The sequence below is a fragment of the Squalius cephalus genome (assembly GCF_949319135.1).
Source record: "Squalius cephalus genome assembly, chromosome: 8".
Taxonomy (NCBI): Eukaryota; Metazoa; Chordata; class Actinopteri; order Cypriniformes; family Leuciscidae; genus Squalius; species Squalius cephalus.
This window is the reverse complement of record NC_137129.1, coordinates 16,427,668-16,445,889: the sequence shown is the minus strand read 5'-3', so window position 1 is coordinate 16,445,889 and position 18,222 is coordinate 16,427,668. Positions and strand designations below refer to the sequence as shown.

The window sequence follows — 18,222 nt, the reverse complement described above, 5'->3', positions numbered from 1 at the left end:
TCAAGTCAACCTTGAATAAATATAAATTTTCTTCTCAACCTCCCCCCCCATGTTTTTTAGTTTTCTTTTGTCTGTTTGATTCTCTTTTCCTTTTTTCTTTTCAAAACTTCAAGATAAGATGAGTGCCAAGAGGTGGAATGTTGCGTTGAATGTCTGAACCGTCGGCCACAAAACCTCAACCCCCGACCTGAATCCGTGGACGCCACTGGAACGGTGGGTGGGAGGGGGGACGACAGAGCCTCTGGTCCACATGCACTGTACATAAAACTGCAAAAAATTCCCAGATGTCTCTATCAAAACATGCTGTATTACTCAGACGGTGTGCTCAATCCATGTTGCAGACCCTTTTCAACATGCTTGCTTTGAATTATGAGCCATTCTAGTGTAACGGAACACAGTGGGATCATGACAGACCCATACGATAATCTACAGCTCTGTCTCCACATGAACACATTTATGGCTGCATTTGAAGGGAGAAATGTACAATTTTCATGTTACGTTTTTATATCGAAATAAACATTGTACATTTATTGTTTTCCTCAACCATCTCTTGCTTTTTTTCCCTTTAATAATATGAGATACAAAGTCTCACCAGGTCACACCTGTAACCGAGATCTGTAAAAATACAGAAGAATATTCTAAAGGATGACAATCACGTCGTTATCATTTTGCATTCAGTCCCTTTGAAAATCATGCACTAGAGAATTTCATATTAAAAATAATACAAACTGTTGAAAATGGCTGATCTGGTCATCCTTAAATAAGTTTCTTCCTCTTTCTTTTTTTTCCTTTTTTTTTTTGCAAGTCTCGAGGAAAATAACCATATAAATTTTTTTTTTTTTAAACAACTTTGCATCCATGCAAAAAAAAAAAAAAAAAAAAAAAAAAAATTATAAATTTCATACAGTACATCAACAAAGAGAACATCATACCGGAGCACAAAAAGGTCCATTATTTATTTTTGTTTATTTTTTCAGAATTGTGTTGTTTCCTGAATCAAACAGGATCTCTGGCCGTATCCATTTCCTCATCACCGAACTTTGAAGATCGAGCTTGATGTAGGGTGATTTCCATAAGAACGTCACCTCTCCTAGGTTACCCTTTCCTATTCCATTTTAGCCAAATGCTTCTCTCTTCATAGATCTTCTTTTGACAGCTTGGCTTATGGTAATGGCTACAACGCATCAAGTTCTAGGTAAGAAACACTGACATCTCTTTGCATACAACAGAGAGTAAACAGCCAGAGTAAAACAGTGTCTTCCTTTTTCTACTGTTAGGAGTCAGACTCTGCCGAATCCCTGGCTGCATCTCTTCAGCTGAATGGAGAGACTTCCTGTGGCGTTCTTTCCCTGCGTGCGACAGCAGCATACAAGTTTCTTTTCATTTATTTTTTTGGCAGAAGGATGCAGGCCTTTTCTTTGCCTCTTGTTGCATGGGCTCAGAGGACACAACATCAAGCATGCAGTGTAACCAGGACGTGACCCGTCGAGACCTTCTCCTCTCTGTCAGTGCTGGAGCTACTCACGCCGCTCTCTACCGCTCACCTCCTCGTGCCGCTACGACCGAACGTTGGAACTGTCCAGGCCTGAATCTGGAGGTTTACTACTTAAAGGTGCCAAGGTTGGGTCCACCAATGAGGTGGGAGGGAAGAGCTTGTACCAGCCAATCACCATGTTGGTCAGCTCTAAATCGTCTAACAGGATCTGGGCAGCTCCCATGAAGGACTTGTGGTCCATGCGTCCATAGTCCCCCCAAACAATAATCTGTAGAAAGAAAAGAAAGACATGATTAGTCAAAGAGTTTCCGGAGATGTGGTGCATTATCATGAACTAAAACTAAAACTATTTAAAACAAAATTGTGTTTTGAAATAAAGCTGAAATAAAATAAAATATAAATATTAGATGAAAAAGTTAAATTAAAATTAGAAACTTGGCAAGTAACTAAAATAAAATAATTTGAAGTATTAAAATGACTAAAACTGAAATAAAAATAAATTAAAGCTAAATAAAAATGAAAATAACAAATTTACTAAAAATTCAACTAAAATTCAAATGAAAACTGGAAATGTAAAAATAACTAAAAAACAATTTAAAATGTTAATAAATACTATAAAACATAAATGTGGTGAAAACATGTCTTGGTCAAATTTAATTCCAAAATCAAAAGAAAACACTAGGAAAGAAATTATATTTGGCATAATGAAAATGATGAATACGTTTTTTTGTGACATTATTTTCATAACAATTTGCCTTTCGTGACACTTTCAAGTACACACTCTCTAACATACTTTTTTGCCTTACATGTTGTTCATACTTAGTAAAGTGAGAAAATAAGATGCAGCCCTGATGGTGTTACCTGTAAAACCTTCCCCTCAGGGTTCTCCTCAAACTGAAGCTGCTGTTGATAAAGAGGATCCAGAGTTTTTCTTGCTGTCCGCGTTTTCTTTTTGTTGATGCATTTCCCATTGTCCAGCAGATATACTTTTACATAAGGTGCTGAAAATGGAAGATTGCAGGGATTTACATATAAACCTCACAAAATAGTCCAAGAACAGGACTATTAAAAAGCGGTATTGTGTCACAATTAGATTGAGTAATGAGGTGTACCTGGGGTCTGTTTGTTCCCTGGTTTGCCCACAAGGCCTCGAGCCCGAATAACTTCAACATCCAGCCTTTCTTTCCTGTGTACCATACCAATCTGGATGTCACCTGTGGAGAAACCATATCCAAACTCTTAGAGCAGACAAAAAATGATTTGATGAAAGGTAACAGTGTTATTACAATGCTATGGACAAATCATTTTGAATATTAAAGGAATATTTCACAACACAGTTCTGTCATAATTCAGGTTTTACTTTATTTTTTACGGAGCTCCGCCTATGATTATTTATCTTTGTTAATTGTTCTTATTCTGTTCATTGGTTATTTTATTTATGAATGGATTTTGTTTTCACGAAACTGTTGGCTGACAATAAATCACATTTAACTAATCTTAATTGTCAAATTATTTTTATCTCATGTATTGTAAAATGCTGTAATTTGAGAGTAGACATTGGTCCACCTTATTTCACCAATGTCCACTATATAACAAATATTAAACTTTTATGATTGTTCGGCTGTACGCATACACTAAATGTTTGGGTAACACTTTATAATAACTGCACACTATTAATCATTAATTAATTATTAGTAAACAGTTAATTCATCATTTATAAAGCATTAATAAACATTAATAAGCAGTATATAAATACAGCTATAAATGCTTTATTCTTGATTTAAAAGCGTATCTATAATGTGTTTAATAATTGTATTGTCATACTTTATTAATGATCAATTTATCATTTCTAAATGAAGTATAGCATTATTTACAAACCAGTTATTTAGGTGTTGTCAATGATTCATAAGATCCCTTACAAATTGTAAGTAAATGTAGTAGATGCAGGTAGTTATAAAGCATTTAGTAGTGGTCAGTTAACTATTTTTGTGAGCTCATCTAAAGTGAGGACTAGTTATGCCTTGTAAAGCATTTATACAGGAGATTTAAAAGCTCATTAATATTCTAAACAGAAAAAGGAAACAAACACAACACAGTGATATAGAACATATAAATATTAACAGCCTTTAAATCTCCTTTGTAAATGCTTTACAAGGCATAACTAGTCCTCACTTTAGATGAGCTCACAAAAATAGCTAACTAACAACTATTAAATGCTTTATAACTCCCTGAATTAACCCTGAATTACAGTAGAAATACATGTTAATAAAGCATTTATTAACACACTAAGTAACTATTACTATATGTCTGAATAATAAGATATATGAACGTACATTTAAATAGTTTATTAATCATTTACTTACAATTTCTAAGTGATCTTATGAACCACTGACAACTCTTAAATAACTGGTGTGTAAATAATGCAATACTTCATTTAGAAATGATAAATTGATCATTAATAAAGTATGAAAATACAATTATCAAACACATTATAGATATGCTTTTAAATCAAGTATAAAGCATTTATAGCTGTATTTATAAATTGCTTATTAATGTCTATTAATGCTTTATAAATGATGAATTAACTGTTTTCTAATGCTTAACTAATGATTAATAGTGTGCAGTTATTATGAAGTGTTACCGAATAAGGTAGAGACCCATGATACTAACCCATTGGAGGTGTGGCCAATGTCTGTCTCCCTGCCAGCTGGGCTGGGCCAAGACCATCCAAAAACTCAGTGAACTGGCTGTCTGATGAGATCTTCACTCCAGGGAAGATTAGACTATTAATAGATAATGGACAGAAAATCAGTAAACTGAGTGCTAAAGGCTTCTTGCAAGACATTTCTTTAAAGATATCATCAATGATGCAAACCCAGCCAACCAGCAATGGTGGTGATGACATCATGTGATTTATGGAGTGGTGGACCATCATATTCAAATAGATTTTTACAGCACTTACTTTCCAGGTTTTGCCTTTTCACCATCGTCCGTGGTCTCTCGGCTGGGCTGCCGTGTCATCCTGCTCTTCATCTCAACGGCTAAACCTGTCTCCACACTCCGCTGGATTGCCAGGCGCACTGGCTTCTTTTTCTTACCCTCCTCTGAAAATTACAACAAAGGGAAGGGAAGATGAGAAACTAAGACAAATGCGTGACACTATGACCGCCCGTTCCACCACCGTTTTGAGTCCATCTCGAGTAGTTTTGTGGTCTTGGTCTTATGAGCATTTGGACTCGGTCTTGACATGGATTTGGACCGAGCCCAGTCATGAGAACTTCAGCTCATGCATATGATCTGCTTTGAGCTATTGTGTATCTCTGGACTGGAGCAAACTGTGTGCGCGCTATTTGCATGACACTGACTTGAAACCAGACTTCATTCCCCCCAAAGAATATTTACATTGTCTGAATTGTTCAGAGCCTTTTCAGGTCTCTGTCTTTACTCAAACTCAACCTACTCAGGTTTCAGCCTGGACTCCAACTTGTATGAGCTGGTCTGAACTAGAACACTGCCAACCCACATGCATTTGCCATTAGTTGAGCAAACTCGGAGCTCCATACCAAACTTATGCCAGAAGAGTGGAGCCAGAAGTCCACTCAATCTTCAACTCAACCATTCAATCTTCAAGAACCACAGATCAACAGTTTTCATGCTCTTGAGGCAACATAAAACTGGGTTGAAGAAAGTTTTTTAGCACCGGAAAACATAATACATTTCACCCTTAAGAAAAAAAATGAGATACTATTGAATGAGATACAAAAAAAACAAAAACATGTTATGATCAGCAGGGGGCGTCAGTCTGCCACTCTGAGCAGCAGGACATCCTGTGTCCCCCAGTCAGCTTTTACACATCCATCCATCCATCCATCGACACAAACATACATCACTCATATACGTCTCTCTGGCTTTCCGATGGCCAAAAACAAAAAAACACCCTTCACAAACAAATTTTGCGCTGACAAATAAAGCTTTTAAAAACACAAGACACTGAAGCACACCTGATATGTAACTTCATTCTTACCTCCGTCTGCCTCTTCAAAGGAGTTCATGCAGGGGAAATAGATAGCCAGTGCCTCAAAGGAGGCAGACAGGCTGAGCCGGCTCTGTGAACGCTGTATCCGCATGCCGGTGACAGCGGCGCTGCCATCCTGCCCTTGTCTGCCCATTTTACCACTCGGCACCCTCAAACACCTCTAAGGACACTGAAGAAGGGTAGCAGATGTGTATAGCTGATGCCGTCAGACGGTTTTGTAGAAACAAGTTTGGCAGGATTGTGTTCGATAGCAGCTGCGAGTCTTATTAGTTCTCAGGTTGATATGCGGTGAGGATGACTGTCTGACTGTCTCCTCTGCAGCGCGCTACTTCTCATCTAAAGGGGTGGGAGGGGGAGACGGTAGCATGTGCACGTGTTTCACAGAGGATGTGGCCAATCAGAGGCACAGAATCTAAGAGACCCCTAAAACGCTTCTCCAGGAGACAGAGCTCTGCCTAGAGATATGACTGAACACAAAAACACGCACATGACTTGCCTTCTGACTGCAGCTTCATCAGTCACTACACAAACAGCTGTTCTCATGCAGCTTTTCCAACAACAAGCTACATTTTCCACTGAAATGATACATCACTGCTTTTTATGTCGCATTGTATTGTGCACGCAGCTGTACAGCAGAGTGAACAGAAACAACAGATGGACGAAGACATGAAGTCAATCTACTGTACCTTAAAATGCAGATGATGCCTGTGGTACCTTGCCGATGATGGAAAACACTTTCTCAAACTAATAAGATTGGGTACCTGATTTAACATCACTTCTGAGACTAAGGACACACATTTGTTATTAGTCTACCCAGTAAGATATTCTTGTTTTGAAAGAAATGAATACTTTTATTCGCAAAGTAACAGTAAAGACTTTTACATTGTTACAAAAAACTATTTCAAATTAATGTTGTTCTTTTGAACTTTCTATATCAAAGAATAATAAAAATTCCATCACGTTTTCTACAAAAAGCAACTTTTTTCAACTGATAAAAAGAAGAAATGTTTCTTGAGCAGCAAATCAGCATATTAGAATCATTCCCGAAGTATCATGTGACACTAAGACTGGAGTAATGACTGATGAAAATTCAGCTTTACCATCACATGAATAAATTACATTTTAAAATGCATCAACATAGAAAACAGTTATTTTAAATTGTAATAATATTTTACAATATTACTGTTTTTACTGTACAGTACTTTTGATCAAATAAATGCAGCCTTGGTAAGAGATTTCTTTCAAGAACATTAAAACCTTATACTGACCACAAACTTTGAACGTTAGTGTACAGTATCTCACATAACTCACATAACATACAGTAACTGATCGATTTACAGTCAAGTATTTACGATTTGCCAGTCAAGCTGTTCTTCACATATAACTGTGTGGTTCTTGACCAAAAGAGGCAGCAAAAAAATGTCCAGACCTTCTACCATCAGCGATCTTCGTTAAATTGTTAATTATTTTTTCTATTGTTCTTCATTAAACCACACCCCTTGGGTAAACCTCATCTTTCAAAGTAGAGGTTTGGGATATTGAAAAAATATAATTTTTCATGTTCCACGATCTGATCAAGATGATTTTTCATGTCGGTTTATTGCAAGCCACTGAGAGGTACAGCTAAACTAATGAAAAAAACAAACAAAAAAAAAAAACCAAAAAGGAATAGCTTGACAAGGTAACAAAGTATGGCACATAAAAGGACAAATACGATATAATATACAAATTAAATAAGCAGTGCTTTAATTTTTCAGCTAGGTCTATTTAACAGTAAGAAACTGAATAGTCAAATGTAAAAATAAAACTGCATAGACTTCACTTTATGAATTCAATATGCATTGATGCTACTGAAGTTTTTCAGTAAAGAGCAGTGTGTGATTTCTTTCTGTCTTTTGTTGTTTAACTTTACTGAGAAAAATGTCAGCAGGTAAGCTGCTGTCACCTAATGCACAGATTCAATATACTGACACACATCCGATTTTCTCCCTGCTGTTTACGTTCACTTAAGACAGTGGTTCTCAATTCCAGTCCTCATGACCCGCTGCTCTGCACATTTTGTATGTCTCTCTTATCTGACACACTCAGTTCAGTTCATGGAGTCTCTCCTAATGAGCTGATGATCTGGTTCAGGTGTGTTAAATAAGGGAGACATACAAAATGTGCAGAGCAGTGGGTCACGAGGACTGGAATTGAGAACCACTGACTTAAGATATATCCGACTGTGAAAGATAACTTAGATACTCGTGACAGAACCATAATCACTCTAATAGTTAGCAAAGTGGCACAATGTGGACAAATAATCTGACACGCAACATCCATAGAAACAGTGATCACAACTTTTGCGTCTCCATTTACAGGTAAAAACACACTTTACAAACGTATATACACACCCAATATGTGCAGATGTGCAGTTGTGTTTTATTTCCAGACTATTAGTACATTCTGGTAGCTTTAATGTAATGTAGCTTCAAATGTAAATAGCTCCAAGGAACAGCATGTTATCTTTCTGAAGAAAAACAGTGTGACAACAGGTACTCACTACCTGACTGAACTAATGACCTTAAAACCCATGAAACAAACACACTGCAATATCACAACCTGTTACAAGAATTGCAAAAATTGCAATGTTCTACTCAGTAAGCCTTATCATTAACAAAGTGAAAACTAGCAGCTTGGTTTTGTAACAGAGCCTGGCAATTCCATTCATTATGGGGTTTAAGGCAAATAGAAACGGCATGCACCTTAATGAAGACAAGACCTTTAGTTTAAATGTGACATCTAATCTACACTTCTGTAAGTTATAAATATCTTATTGTGGGTGTGTTGAAATCATCACCCCTGCTGCATACTGACTTAAAATAGTAACGTCTCAAACCTTCCTATTAAAGTCTAAAGAATACAGCTGTGACTCATATCTACGCTCAAACCTCAACATGTCTGACAGTAACACAAATAGTGTATCGCACATAAAGTCTAACAGAGCATAACTTCCCAGCACGTTTCACTTGTGTCATTTATTTTTAAGTACACAATCCAATAAACTTAAAATATCTTCTAAGCACTAAAAATAACTGGGTGTTTGAGATCTGTAATGCAAACCATTGGCTAATAAATGTGCAGTTTATATTAAACACTAATATTGCAATAGTGCAGACAGAAGACTCAGATCTGACATTAGACTCACTGTGTGGTCTAAGCGTGTCGTAACAAACAAAATGATGCTGGTTTAATTCACTGTCTCAGAGGGCATGCGCGCAGATCATGGAGTAGTCGCTTTTTTTCTGAGCTCCTCTTCGCTGACACTAGATTTTGAATGTCTTTGTAATTAAAGTACCGTCAAACCACTTTACAGTCGATAATGACATTTTGAGAGTTACCTTTTCAGTCCCTCCAGGATTTCACGATTTTTTAGTGTGATTTTTGCGATCAAAATGACTGATTTTGTGGTGGTAATTTCCAGAAATTTGTGAAAAAATTTGCGATTTTTATATTTTAGAATTAGGACATCACATTTACCATTTTGGGGCAGTCATGGCCTAGTGGTTGGGGAGTTGGACTGGTAACCCAAAGGTTGCTGGTTCGATTCCAGAACCGGTGGGAAATGACTGAGGTGCCCTTGAGCAAGGCACCTAACCCCTAATCGCTCCCCGGGCGCCACACAAAGGCTGCCCGCTGCTCTGGGTGTGTGTATCCACGTTTGCAGTGTATGTGTGTTAACTACTCACTACTCTGCTCCTAATGTGTGTGCATTAACTTGGATGGGTTAAATGCAGAGGTCAAATTCCAAGTATGGGTTACCATACTTGGCCGTCACGTGTCACTTTCACTTTCACTTCACTTTCACTTCACTTTCACTTCACTTCACTTTCACTTTCACTTCACTTCACTTCATAAAAGTATTATGTCAGATGCACAATAGTCATACATGACACAAATCACAAACAAAATGCATAAAGCTTGTTTATTTTGGTCTAATCAAATTCTCATAAAATTAACTTTTAAAACAACCTATGGGCACAACCAGGAACAACCAAGAAATGATTTAAATAATCAAGTAAACACTCAGTAATGAAATAAGAACAAAGGAACAAATAACAAAAAGAAACAAAACAGAACAAATAAATACAAGGACACAGTTACAAACAGTGGATAATTTACGTTTTTTTTTACATTGTGCTGTAGCCTATTGTTGTTGCTTGATTAACATTAACAACACTGACAACAGCAGGTAAATTAGGTTACTGTCACTTTAAGACCTACTACAGTAATGACAAACGTCCCAATCAGTTATTTCTGATAGTTTTACGTAAATACTCGCCAAGATTAATATTTTGAAGTAATTGTTGCTATGTGTATTTGTTCAAGCGCTATAAAGAGAATTTACGCTGACAGGTGGTGACACGCAGTCAGTCACACACACGCACACGCGCACGCACACACTGCAGTCAGGCAGTCACTCGGTCAACACAAAACAATTTACCCCCACTTTCGTGCATGCTCTCGTGCAATATATCAGGATATTGCTTAGCCCGCTCCTTGGCGCTTATGTGAGAGGGCAGGTGAGACCATAGGGGTGAGACAAATTTTCTTTCGCCATGTTTCTGACAGACCGCTCACAGACATCACGCGTGCGCAACATCTGTATCCACGTAATATGCATTGAAACTTTAATTAAACTAGAGATATTTCAATTGGGTGATTATAATTTAATGTTTTGTGAGGTCTTTTTCATTTTTGTGATTATTTTGCGGTTAAATTAGGAATTATGCAGGATCGCAAAAAAATGCGACAATTTGTTGATTTTGCGTTGTATTCAGCGATCGCGGAATCGCGAAAAACTGGAGGGACTGCCTTTTGTCAGTTGTTTTGAGAAATTTAAGTGCGTTGGGCGTGATTTTCGTTATTTCGCTGACTCATTCTGTGTACTAAAGGCGTCAAAGAAATCTTCAAAAACCGTTGCAGCTATTAAGGAGGACGCCAACCGAGGAGATTCTATCTGACAGGGAAGAGTGAACGCGATACTTGCCACAATCGGTGCCCAAGGAGATGATTTAAAAAAGCTGATAGAATACAAGATGACAGATTTAATTGCTCGCTTGGAGGCCACGCTGGTTAACTTGCAGAACAGAACAGGTCAGAACAAAACAATGGGGGAGACCGTGCGGCGTTGTGCCTTTCTGTTGTAATATTAGAATTTAGAATGTACATTTTTTCAACATCAATTACATTTTAGAATGTAATTTATTTTGGTGATGACAAAGCTGAATTTTCAGCAGCCATTTTTCCAGTCTTCGGTGTCACATGATCCTTCAGAAATCATTCTAATATGCTGATTTGCAGCTCAAGAAATGTTTATTCACTTTTGATCAATTTAATACATCCTTGCTGAATATATATATATATATATATATATATATATATATATATATATATATATATATTTAGACTGAAGATAGACTAAAATAAACCTGAAATAATTCCTTGTAACACATGAATGGAATATTCCACAATGTCATTCATTTAGAATGAATAACACACTCAGGAGAGCTTTAATGGTCCATTAAGTACAGTCTCTTGAATAACAACCAGGTGTTGAAATGGCTCTTTACCATCATATCATGTGCTGAGATATTGACTTGTGTTGACCCTATGACCCCTAACCTCTTCTCCACAGAAACAGATGGACGTTGTGAGCGGTCAGCAAGTTATTAACACCTGGACCACACAGACCGTAAACGCAAGTCCATTATTCCACAACAAGTGGTTTACACAATCCTGTAAAACAGCCTTTGACAGGGTGTTTAGAAAGACTCTGCTACTGAGCAAAGAGCTTTGGGAAAGTTGTCATGGTCCTGTTTTTCATTTATCAGTTCCAAACCCTAATGATCTGCTTAGAGAACATTTTAGGGCAATTTCAGGTTAAAGGCTCAGTTATAACCTATTATACCATAGGCACGCCCAGTTCTACAGGCTGTTTTAAAAGGTAGGTGGACAAAATTATGCTGCCTTTTAACCCTTGCACAAGTACTATAAATTTAAAATATTCTAGCTGAGCCCCCCAAAAATAAAAATGCTAAAGGCAAACTCTACTGATGTGCCCTATTTTTGTGGTGTATAACAGTGCAGATGTAGAGTATCCGGTTTTTCCTTTCAAAGCCACTTTTGTTATTTATCAAGCTACATTATTATTTATTATTTTTATTTTTTAACAATATGTTTAATATCAGAACCATCTTAACAAACTGACTTACCAAAACCTACATATGAGAGAGGCCTGTTCAGGATAAACAAACTCACTAAAATGAATCAGACTTGCCAGCGCTACGAGAGAGAGCCAACTCTCTTTGTTGTTTACCTCCACTCATTTATCAAGAAAAAATAACACAAATGTGACTTTGACAAACAACGATCAATGCACTACAACACTAATCACTGGAAAAGTGGTTTGTAACTTTCTAGTGGTGTGTGTGTGTTGGATGTTGCCACATGCTGAATCATACACCTCGGTTTAATGTCCTTGTCATCATTAGATCTTATTTTTCAGAAGCTCTACCCACAGATCACAAGACTGTGCTGTCACCATCAAGGAAGATATAATCACTCTAATAGTTAGACAAAGCAGAACAATGTGAACAAATAATCTTTGCGAATCAGTGACGGTGCAACACGCAACATTCATAGGAACAGTGATCACAACTCTGGAGAAATATGCGTCTCCAATTACAAGGAAAAACTACACTTTACAAACGTATACACACACCAGATATGATTATTGTGCAGTTGTGTTTTTTTCCAGACTATTAGTATATTCTGGTAGCTTTATTGTAATGTAGCTTTAAATGTAAATAGCTCTTAGAAACAGCATGTTATCTTTCTGAAGAAAAACAGTGTGATCCATTAACAACAGTCCTCACTACCTGACTGAACTAATGACCCCTGAAACAAACACACTGCAATATCACAACCAATGATAAACTGGACAGGATGAAAAAAGCCAATGGCCTGGTCAGAAAATTATTGTTATTACGGTTTGCTAAAAAATGTACCTCACAGCATTTGTCCATGAATGTTGCTTTAAATCATACACCTCATGTTAAGCACTTTAATATTTAATTAAGAATGTAATACAAAACAGTTTTTCTATTCTTTGTGGTTTTATTTTTATGGTTAATATACATACATCATTAGGTGCCACTCAAGAGACATATGAACAGCAGAGTTTTACATCATGCCATACTGACGTACACAGTCAGTGTATCCTCCTCCAGACTGTGTGTGTCTGTGTGTGAAAATCAGGAGTGAGGAGGAGGTTTGTTTTTAGCTGTATATGACTGATCCGGCAGGAAATAGAAATGAGACGATCTTTAAATACGTGAGGAACAAGCATCGGGAGTGAGAATGAGCCTGTTAAGTATGGAAACATGTCAATCTGTACAGCGGGAGAGTGAATCATTACTGCGCCACAAAAATATCCTCAACCTATTTAAGGGGATCTTGGTGGATGTACGACAATCATATAGTAGAACATGTATAGCTGTCTTAAACACTATACTTTTAGAGCTAGATTTATGTTTTCCTGAACACAAAAGTAGGATTTTAAAGATTGATTGTAACCAAACAGTTTTGGTGACTACTGACTTCCATTGTATGGCCAAAAAATTAACAAAAATAAACAAATAATTAAAATAATAAAATAAATATTTAAAATAATAACAATAATAACTAAAAATAAAAATAAACATTATCAAAATTTCTCAACATCTTCTTTTATCTTCCACAGAAGTAAGAAAGTTAAATGCTCCGCCTTGTGAAAAAGTAGTGCATTTAAGCATACTTAAAAAAAAATTATTATGAAAAATATATACTTTAAGAGAAAAATAATACAGCGGGAACTGAATATAATGTTTACTTCAATGTCATTTCTATTCATGTAATTACACATTTGAAATGATGAAGTTGCAATTTAGTTCATTTAAAATATATTAACTAATTCAAATTTAATATTGAATAACACACTATGGTTAAAATTATAATCAAGTACTTTACACGTGCTTTGGTATGTTAGTCAACACATCAACATAAGTGTACTTTAATGCATGACAAAAGATTAATAAAACTTAATGGCTTAAAATATATTTAAAGTAAAACTTAATTTGACATTATTTCAAAGTGCACTTTTTGTAGTCATTAAAGCGTACTCTCTTTAAGTGCTCTTGAGTGGCCTTTTATATTTTTAAGATTTTAAGTACACTACAAAAGCACATTCACTACAATTAAGTGCACTTCTTTTTTTGCAAGCCTGTGGTCCCACTGTACATACTGAATACACAAAGCCAGAGGAACGTTTGAGTTCTTGCCAACACAGATGAGATCACTCAAGTGAAATACCGGTAATGCCCTTTTGCATCAGTTATGTCAACTCACACCAGTCAAATCAACACAAGCACTGAAGGATTGGCCTCCAGCAGCAAAGCTCTTTTAAACCTAACAGTTTTTCCTCAACAGACAGCAACGGGACATCTGTGAGGGAAATGTACTTGCATGTGGCAAATGCTGTAAAACTGCTTTATCTAAAGAGAAGCTTTGACCAGTGTGTCTTATCATAGACTAACGATCTCACAGTATAACCACGTGGAGCATCCGATTCAATCCATCCCATCCCAGCAGGTCTTTATGAGGCAGAGTGGGGTGTGAGGCACGATTTAACCAGTAGGACCTCTGAATCCTACCTGTGAGCTGTAGAGAGAGACATGCACTTCCTCAAAGCTAGCTCATATCACTGCATGTGTGTGTTCAGATGGGCTACTCATTAGGTCATGACTTCCATCATTGATAAAGTGAGTGACAAAGTGTTTTGTTTCTCAGAATAAGAGAAGGAGGTCATTGTAGGATGTTAAAGGTTTTTTTAAAAGTATTTTTTTTTCCGTAAAATATTTCCTTTAAAACTGTATTAGTGTTCAGTAGTATTTTAATTTGCAGGTTACTAAAATATCTCTAGAAAGTCATACAGGTTTGGAGTGACATGAGAGTGAGTAAATGATGACAACATAACCATTTTAATCATTAAAAAAAATATTAATTAAATCAATTTTTTTATGGTAATAGTTTTTTACATTTCATGAATTATTCATTTACAGATATTACGTTTTGAGGAGTCACACCATGTGAATTGTGCAACCTAAACTAACCTTGCTTTGCAATAAAAAGGTCAAATTATCTGATATTATAAGGAAACTTACTGACCATGGGGCTTTGCAGGTGCTTTCTCAATTAAATCACTTCCTGTTTTTTTTTTTTTGGTCCATGTTAGTTGCACCACATGACCCCTGCTTGAATTTCCACTGGCATTGATTAAGCCTGTATTACACATGGCTGTATAATGAATGAACACAGACCTATTCAGACTATTCAGAATTTGTGCCAGCAGCACTGCATGGTCCAAATGGATCTCCATCCATTTAGATGATCAGTAATAATGATCCTGATTGATTTGAATGGCTGAGCTGTATGCTCAAAGGGACCTCTTGCATAACAGTGTGGAGCAATATGAAAATATCACGTCTCGCTGTTACAAAAGCAAAATGGAAAGTCTGACTTTCTTCTACATGGATGGATTCAGAAAGATCAAAGTTATACTTTTAAAAATCAAGGTTCCAAAGGGGTTTTTTTGCAGTGATGTCATAGAGGCATTTTTGGTTCCACAAAGAACCTTTCAGTGAACAGTTCTTTCTTATTGTAAATAAGATTTTAAAAATCTAGAGAGCCATTTCCACTATAAAGAATATTTTGCGCAGAGATGGATGTTAAAAGGGTGGTATAATGCCCTTTTCACAAGATGTAAAATAAGTCTCTGACGTCCCCAGAGTGTGTATGTGAAGTCTTAGCTCAAAATACCCCACAGATATTTTTATATAGCATGTTAAAATTGTCACTTTTTGAGGGTGAGCAAAAATGCACCGTTTTTGTGTCTGTCCCTTTAAATGCAAATGAGCTGCTGCTCCCAGCACAGAGGGCGGAGCTTCAACAGCTTGTGTCCTTTTACCGCACACAGACATGCACTGAAAATTTCAAAAACTTTTAGTCTTTTATGTTCAAACCGGAGTCAGATAATGATGGAGAGACTCAAGAAGAAGTGGAACAGGACATTTCTGAATGGTTAGTTGATGAATTTATGTAGCTTATGTGTAGTTATATTCTAGTCATTTTCTGTCATGATAATTTATATATCATGTTCCCGGGGGCGGGGTTTATGTAAATTCTAGGGTGTGAGATGTCACTAACGTGGGAGGAATGTTGTGTAGTCCCTACCAGCCGTTTGTTGTAGCCCTTAAAAAGCAATTTCTTTAAAAGAAAATATCTTCCTTTGAACTTTGAGCATTGTAACTTTGCAGATGTTGTTTATGCTCAAACAGCAACATTACACACTAACTAAAGTTAGAAAAGTGAAATCATAATCCACCACCCCTTTAAAGGTTCTTCATGGAACCACAGATGACAATAAATAACATTTATTTTCAAGAGGGTAGGAGCAGCGAGTGATTTTCTTGTTTTGTTGTTTGATTAACATTAATGACACAGACAGCAGCAGGTTTATTAGGCTGTCAATTTAAGACCTAATGCACGGATCCAATATACTGATACACATCTTATTTTCTCCCAACTGTTTTCTACATTCACATAACCAAATATGTGTACATGTATACCAGCCAAGCCTCTGCCTTTTTGTGTTTATGAATGTTTAGGCATGCACCCCGAAGCTCAAAGTATACTTCTTGCTGGTCTGTGTTTCACTTCGTCTTAAGCCGGGTGTGCACTGTTCGATTTTGCACATAACCTTATGACGCAATTAGTGCAACAACAACAAACCACCACTTGTTACAAAGACATCGTCTTAGTTTTTTTCCCATTTGTCTTTTCAAGACAAGCCATGATTACAATTAATGCTAGAGATTGTTTTTGTTTGTTAGCCACCATTTCAATCCCACATATTAATGCAGCTCACCGTCACCCAACATGTCACAGATTGAGATTGATAAATCTCTGGATGAGTCTTCTTGCGTGTGTCCTTTTTTAACGAATCTTGACTGTCTGACATTAAAGACAACTAAGTCTGACAAGCAACAATCGTAAAGGACTATTATAAATCGCACAGTGTGAACCCTGGTTTTAAAAGCCACGTTAAATGATTTTACTGATTTTGACATTAAGTTTTAAGGAGGAGCGAAAACGCACCACTGTAATAGCATGCGGCACAATAATAATTGTATCTCGATTATCGTGTTTTCAAAATCGTTGGAAGCCAAAATCTAATTTAAACAAAAATTTTATTAATCAAACAGCCCTAGGACGAATTAAGGCGAGACACGGCAGGCAAAAACATCGTTTTCCACTGGTCAGTTTTGAGATTTGGGGATATTTGTCTTCTTTCAGACTTGTGGTGAAAAAAAGTTCGAAATACACATTTAGGTCTTTATTTTACTATACTTTGTCTGTTTGCGTCTGTAGATTTCTCATAAATTCAACAAAAGTTGCCGTTCTACACTACCGTTCAAAAGTTTGGGGTCAGTAAGATTTTTTTATGTTTTTAAAAGAAGTATCTTCTGCTCACCAAGGCTGCATTAATTTGATAAAAAACAATAAAAAAAACCAGTAATACTGTGAAATATTATGACAATTTAAAATGACTGTTTTCTATTTTAATTAGGGCTGTCAAACGATTAATCGCGATTAATCGCATCCAAAATAAAAGTTTGTTTACATAATATATGTGTGTGTATGGAGTATAATTATTTTCTATATATAGATACACACACATGCATATATATTTAAGAAAAATGTGTTATTTATATATAAAATATTTATATATAATATAAATTATATATAATATAAATATATATACACAGTATATACATGCAAATATTTCTTAAATATATACATGCATGTGTGTGTATTTATATATACAGAAAATAATTATACACCGTACACTCACATATATTATGTAAAAACAAACTTTTATTTTGGATGCGATTAATCGCGATTAATCGTTTGACAGCCCTAATTTTAATATATTTTAAACTGTAATTTATTCCTGTGATCAAAGCTGAATTTTCAGCATCATTACTCCAGTCTTCAGTGTCACATGATCCTTCAGAAATCATTCTAATATAATGATTTGATGCTCAAGAAACATTATTTAAACATCATTATTATTACTAAACAAAGAAACATCATTATTATTATCAATGTTGAAAACAGTTGTGTACAAATTTTTTTCAAAATTCTTTGATGAATAGAAAGTTCAAAAGAACAGCATTTATTTAAAATAGAATATTTTCTAACATTATAAATGTCTTTACTGTAACTTTTGATCAGTTTAAATCATCCTTGATGAATAAAAGTATTGATTCATTTTATTTCTTTCCCCCAAAAATAAAATTAAAATTCTTACTGACCCCAAACTTTTGAACGGTAGTGTAAGAAAGTCCGAAATCTCCACTTCAGTAGCACCTATATACACCAAACTTTCCAGTCTTGTACCTAGTTATAGTATGAAGACATTTACAGAGGGATTTGTAAATATATTATTCCTAGCCTGATATAAAACATTTTATTCCAAAAAACATGGCGAAAATAATTTTTTAAGGCTATTAACAGTATATTCTGATTTTCAGGATAACAAAAGTAGATA

At 35.9% G+C, this 18,222-nt stretch overlaps 1 protein-coding gene across 1 annotated transcript in view; it reads right to left on the bottom strand.

Moving 5' to 3' along the window:
- Window positions 1–453: 453 nt before the first annotated feature.
- The window catches only part of rims2b (regulating synaptic membrane exocytosis 2b), a 171,960-nt gene continuing 154,191 nt past the window's right edge, over window positions 454–18,222 (bottom strand). Inside the window, exons 40-44 of the mRNA XM_079878271.1 lie at window positions 4,458–4,599; window positions 4,166–4,278; window positions 2,608–2,709; window positions 2,357–2,496; window positions 454–1,763 (exon numbers count right to left, since the gene is read on the bottom strand). Coding sequence (XP_079734397.1) covers window positions 1,557–1,763; window positions 2,357–2,496; window positions 2,608–2,709; window positions 4,166–4,278; window positions 4,458–4,599 — 704 coding nt within the window. The 3' untranslated portion in view covers window positions 454–1,556. The remainder of the gene's footprint in view (window positions 1,764–2,356; window positions 2,497–2,607; window positions 2,710–4,165; window positions 4,279–4,457; window positions 4,600–18,222) is intronic.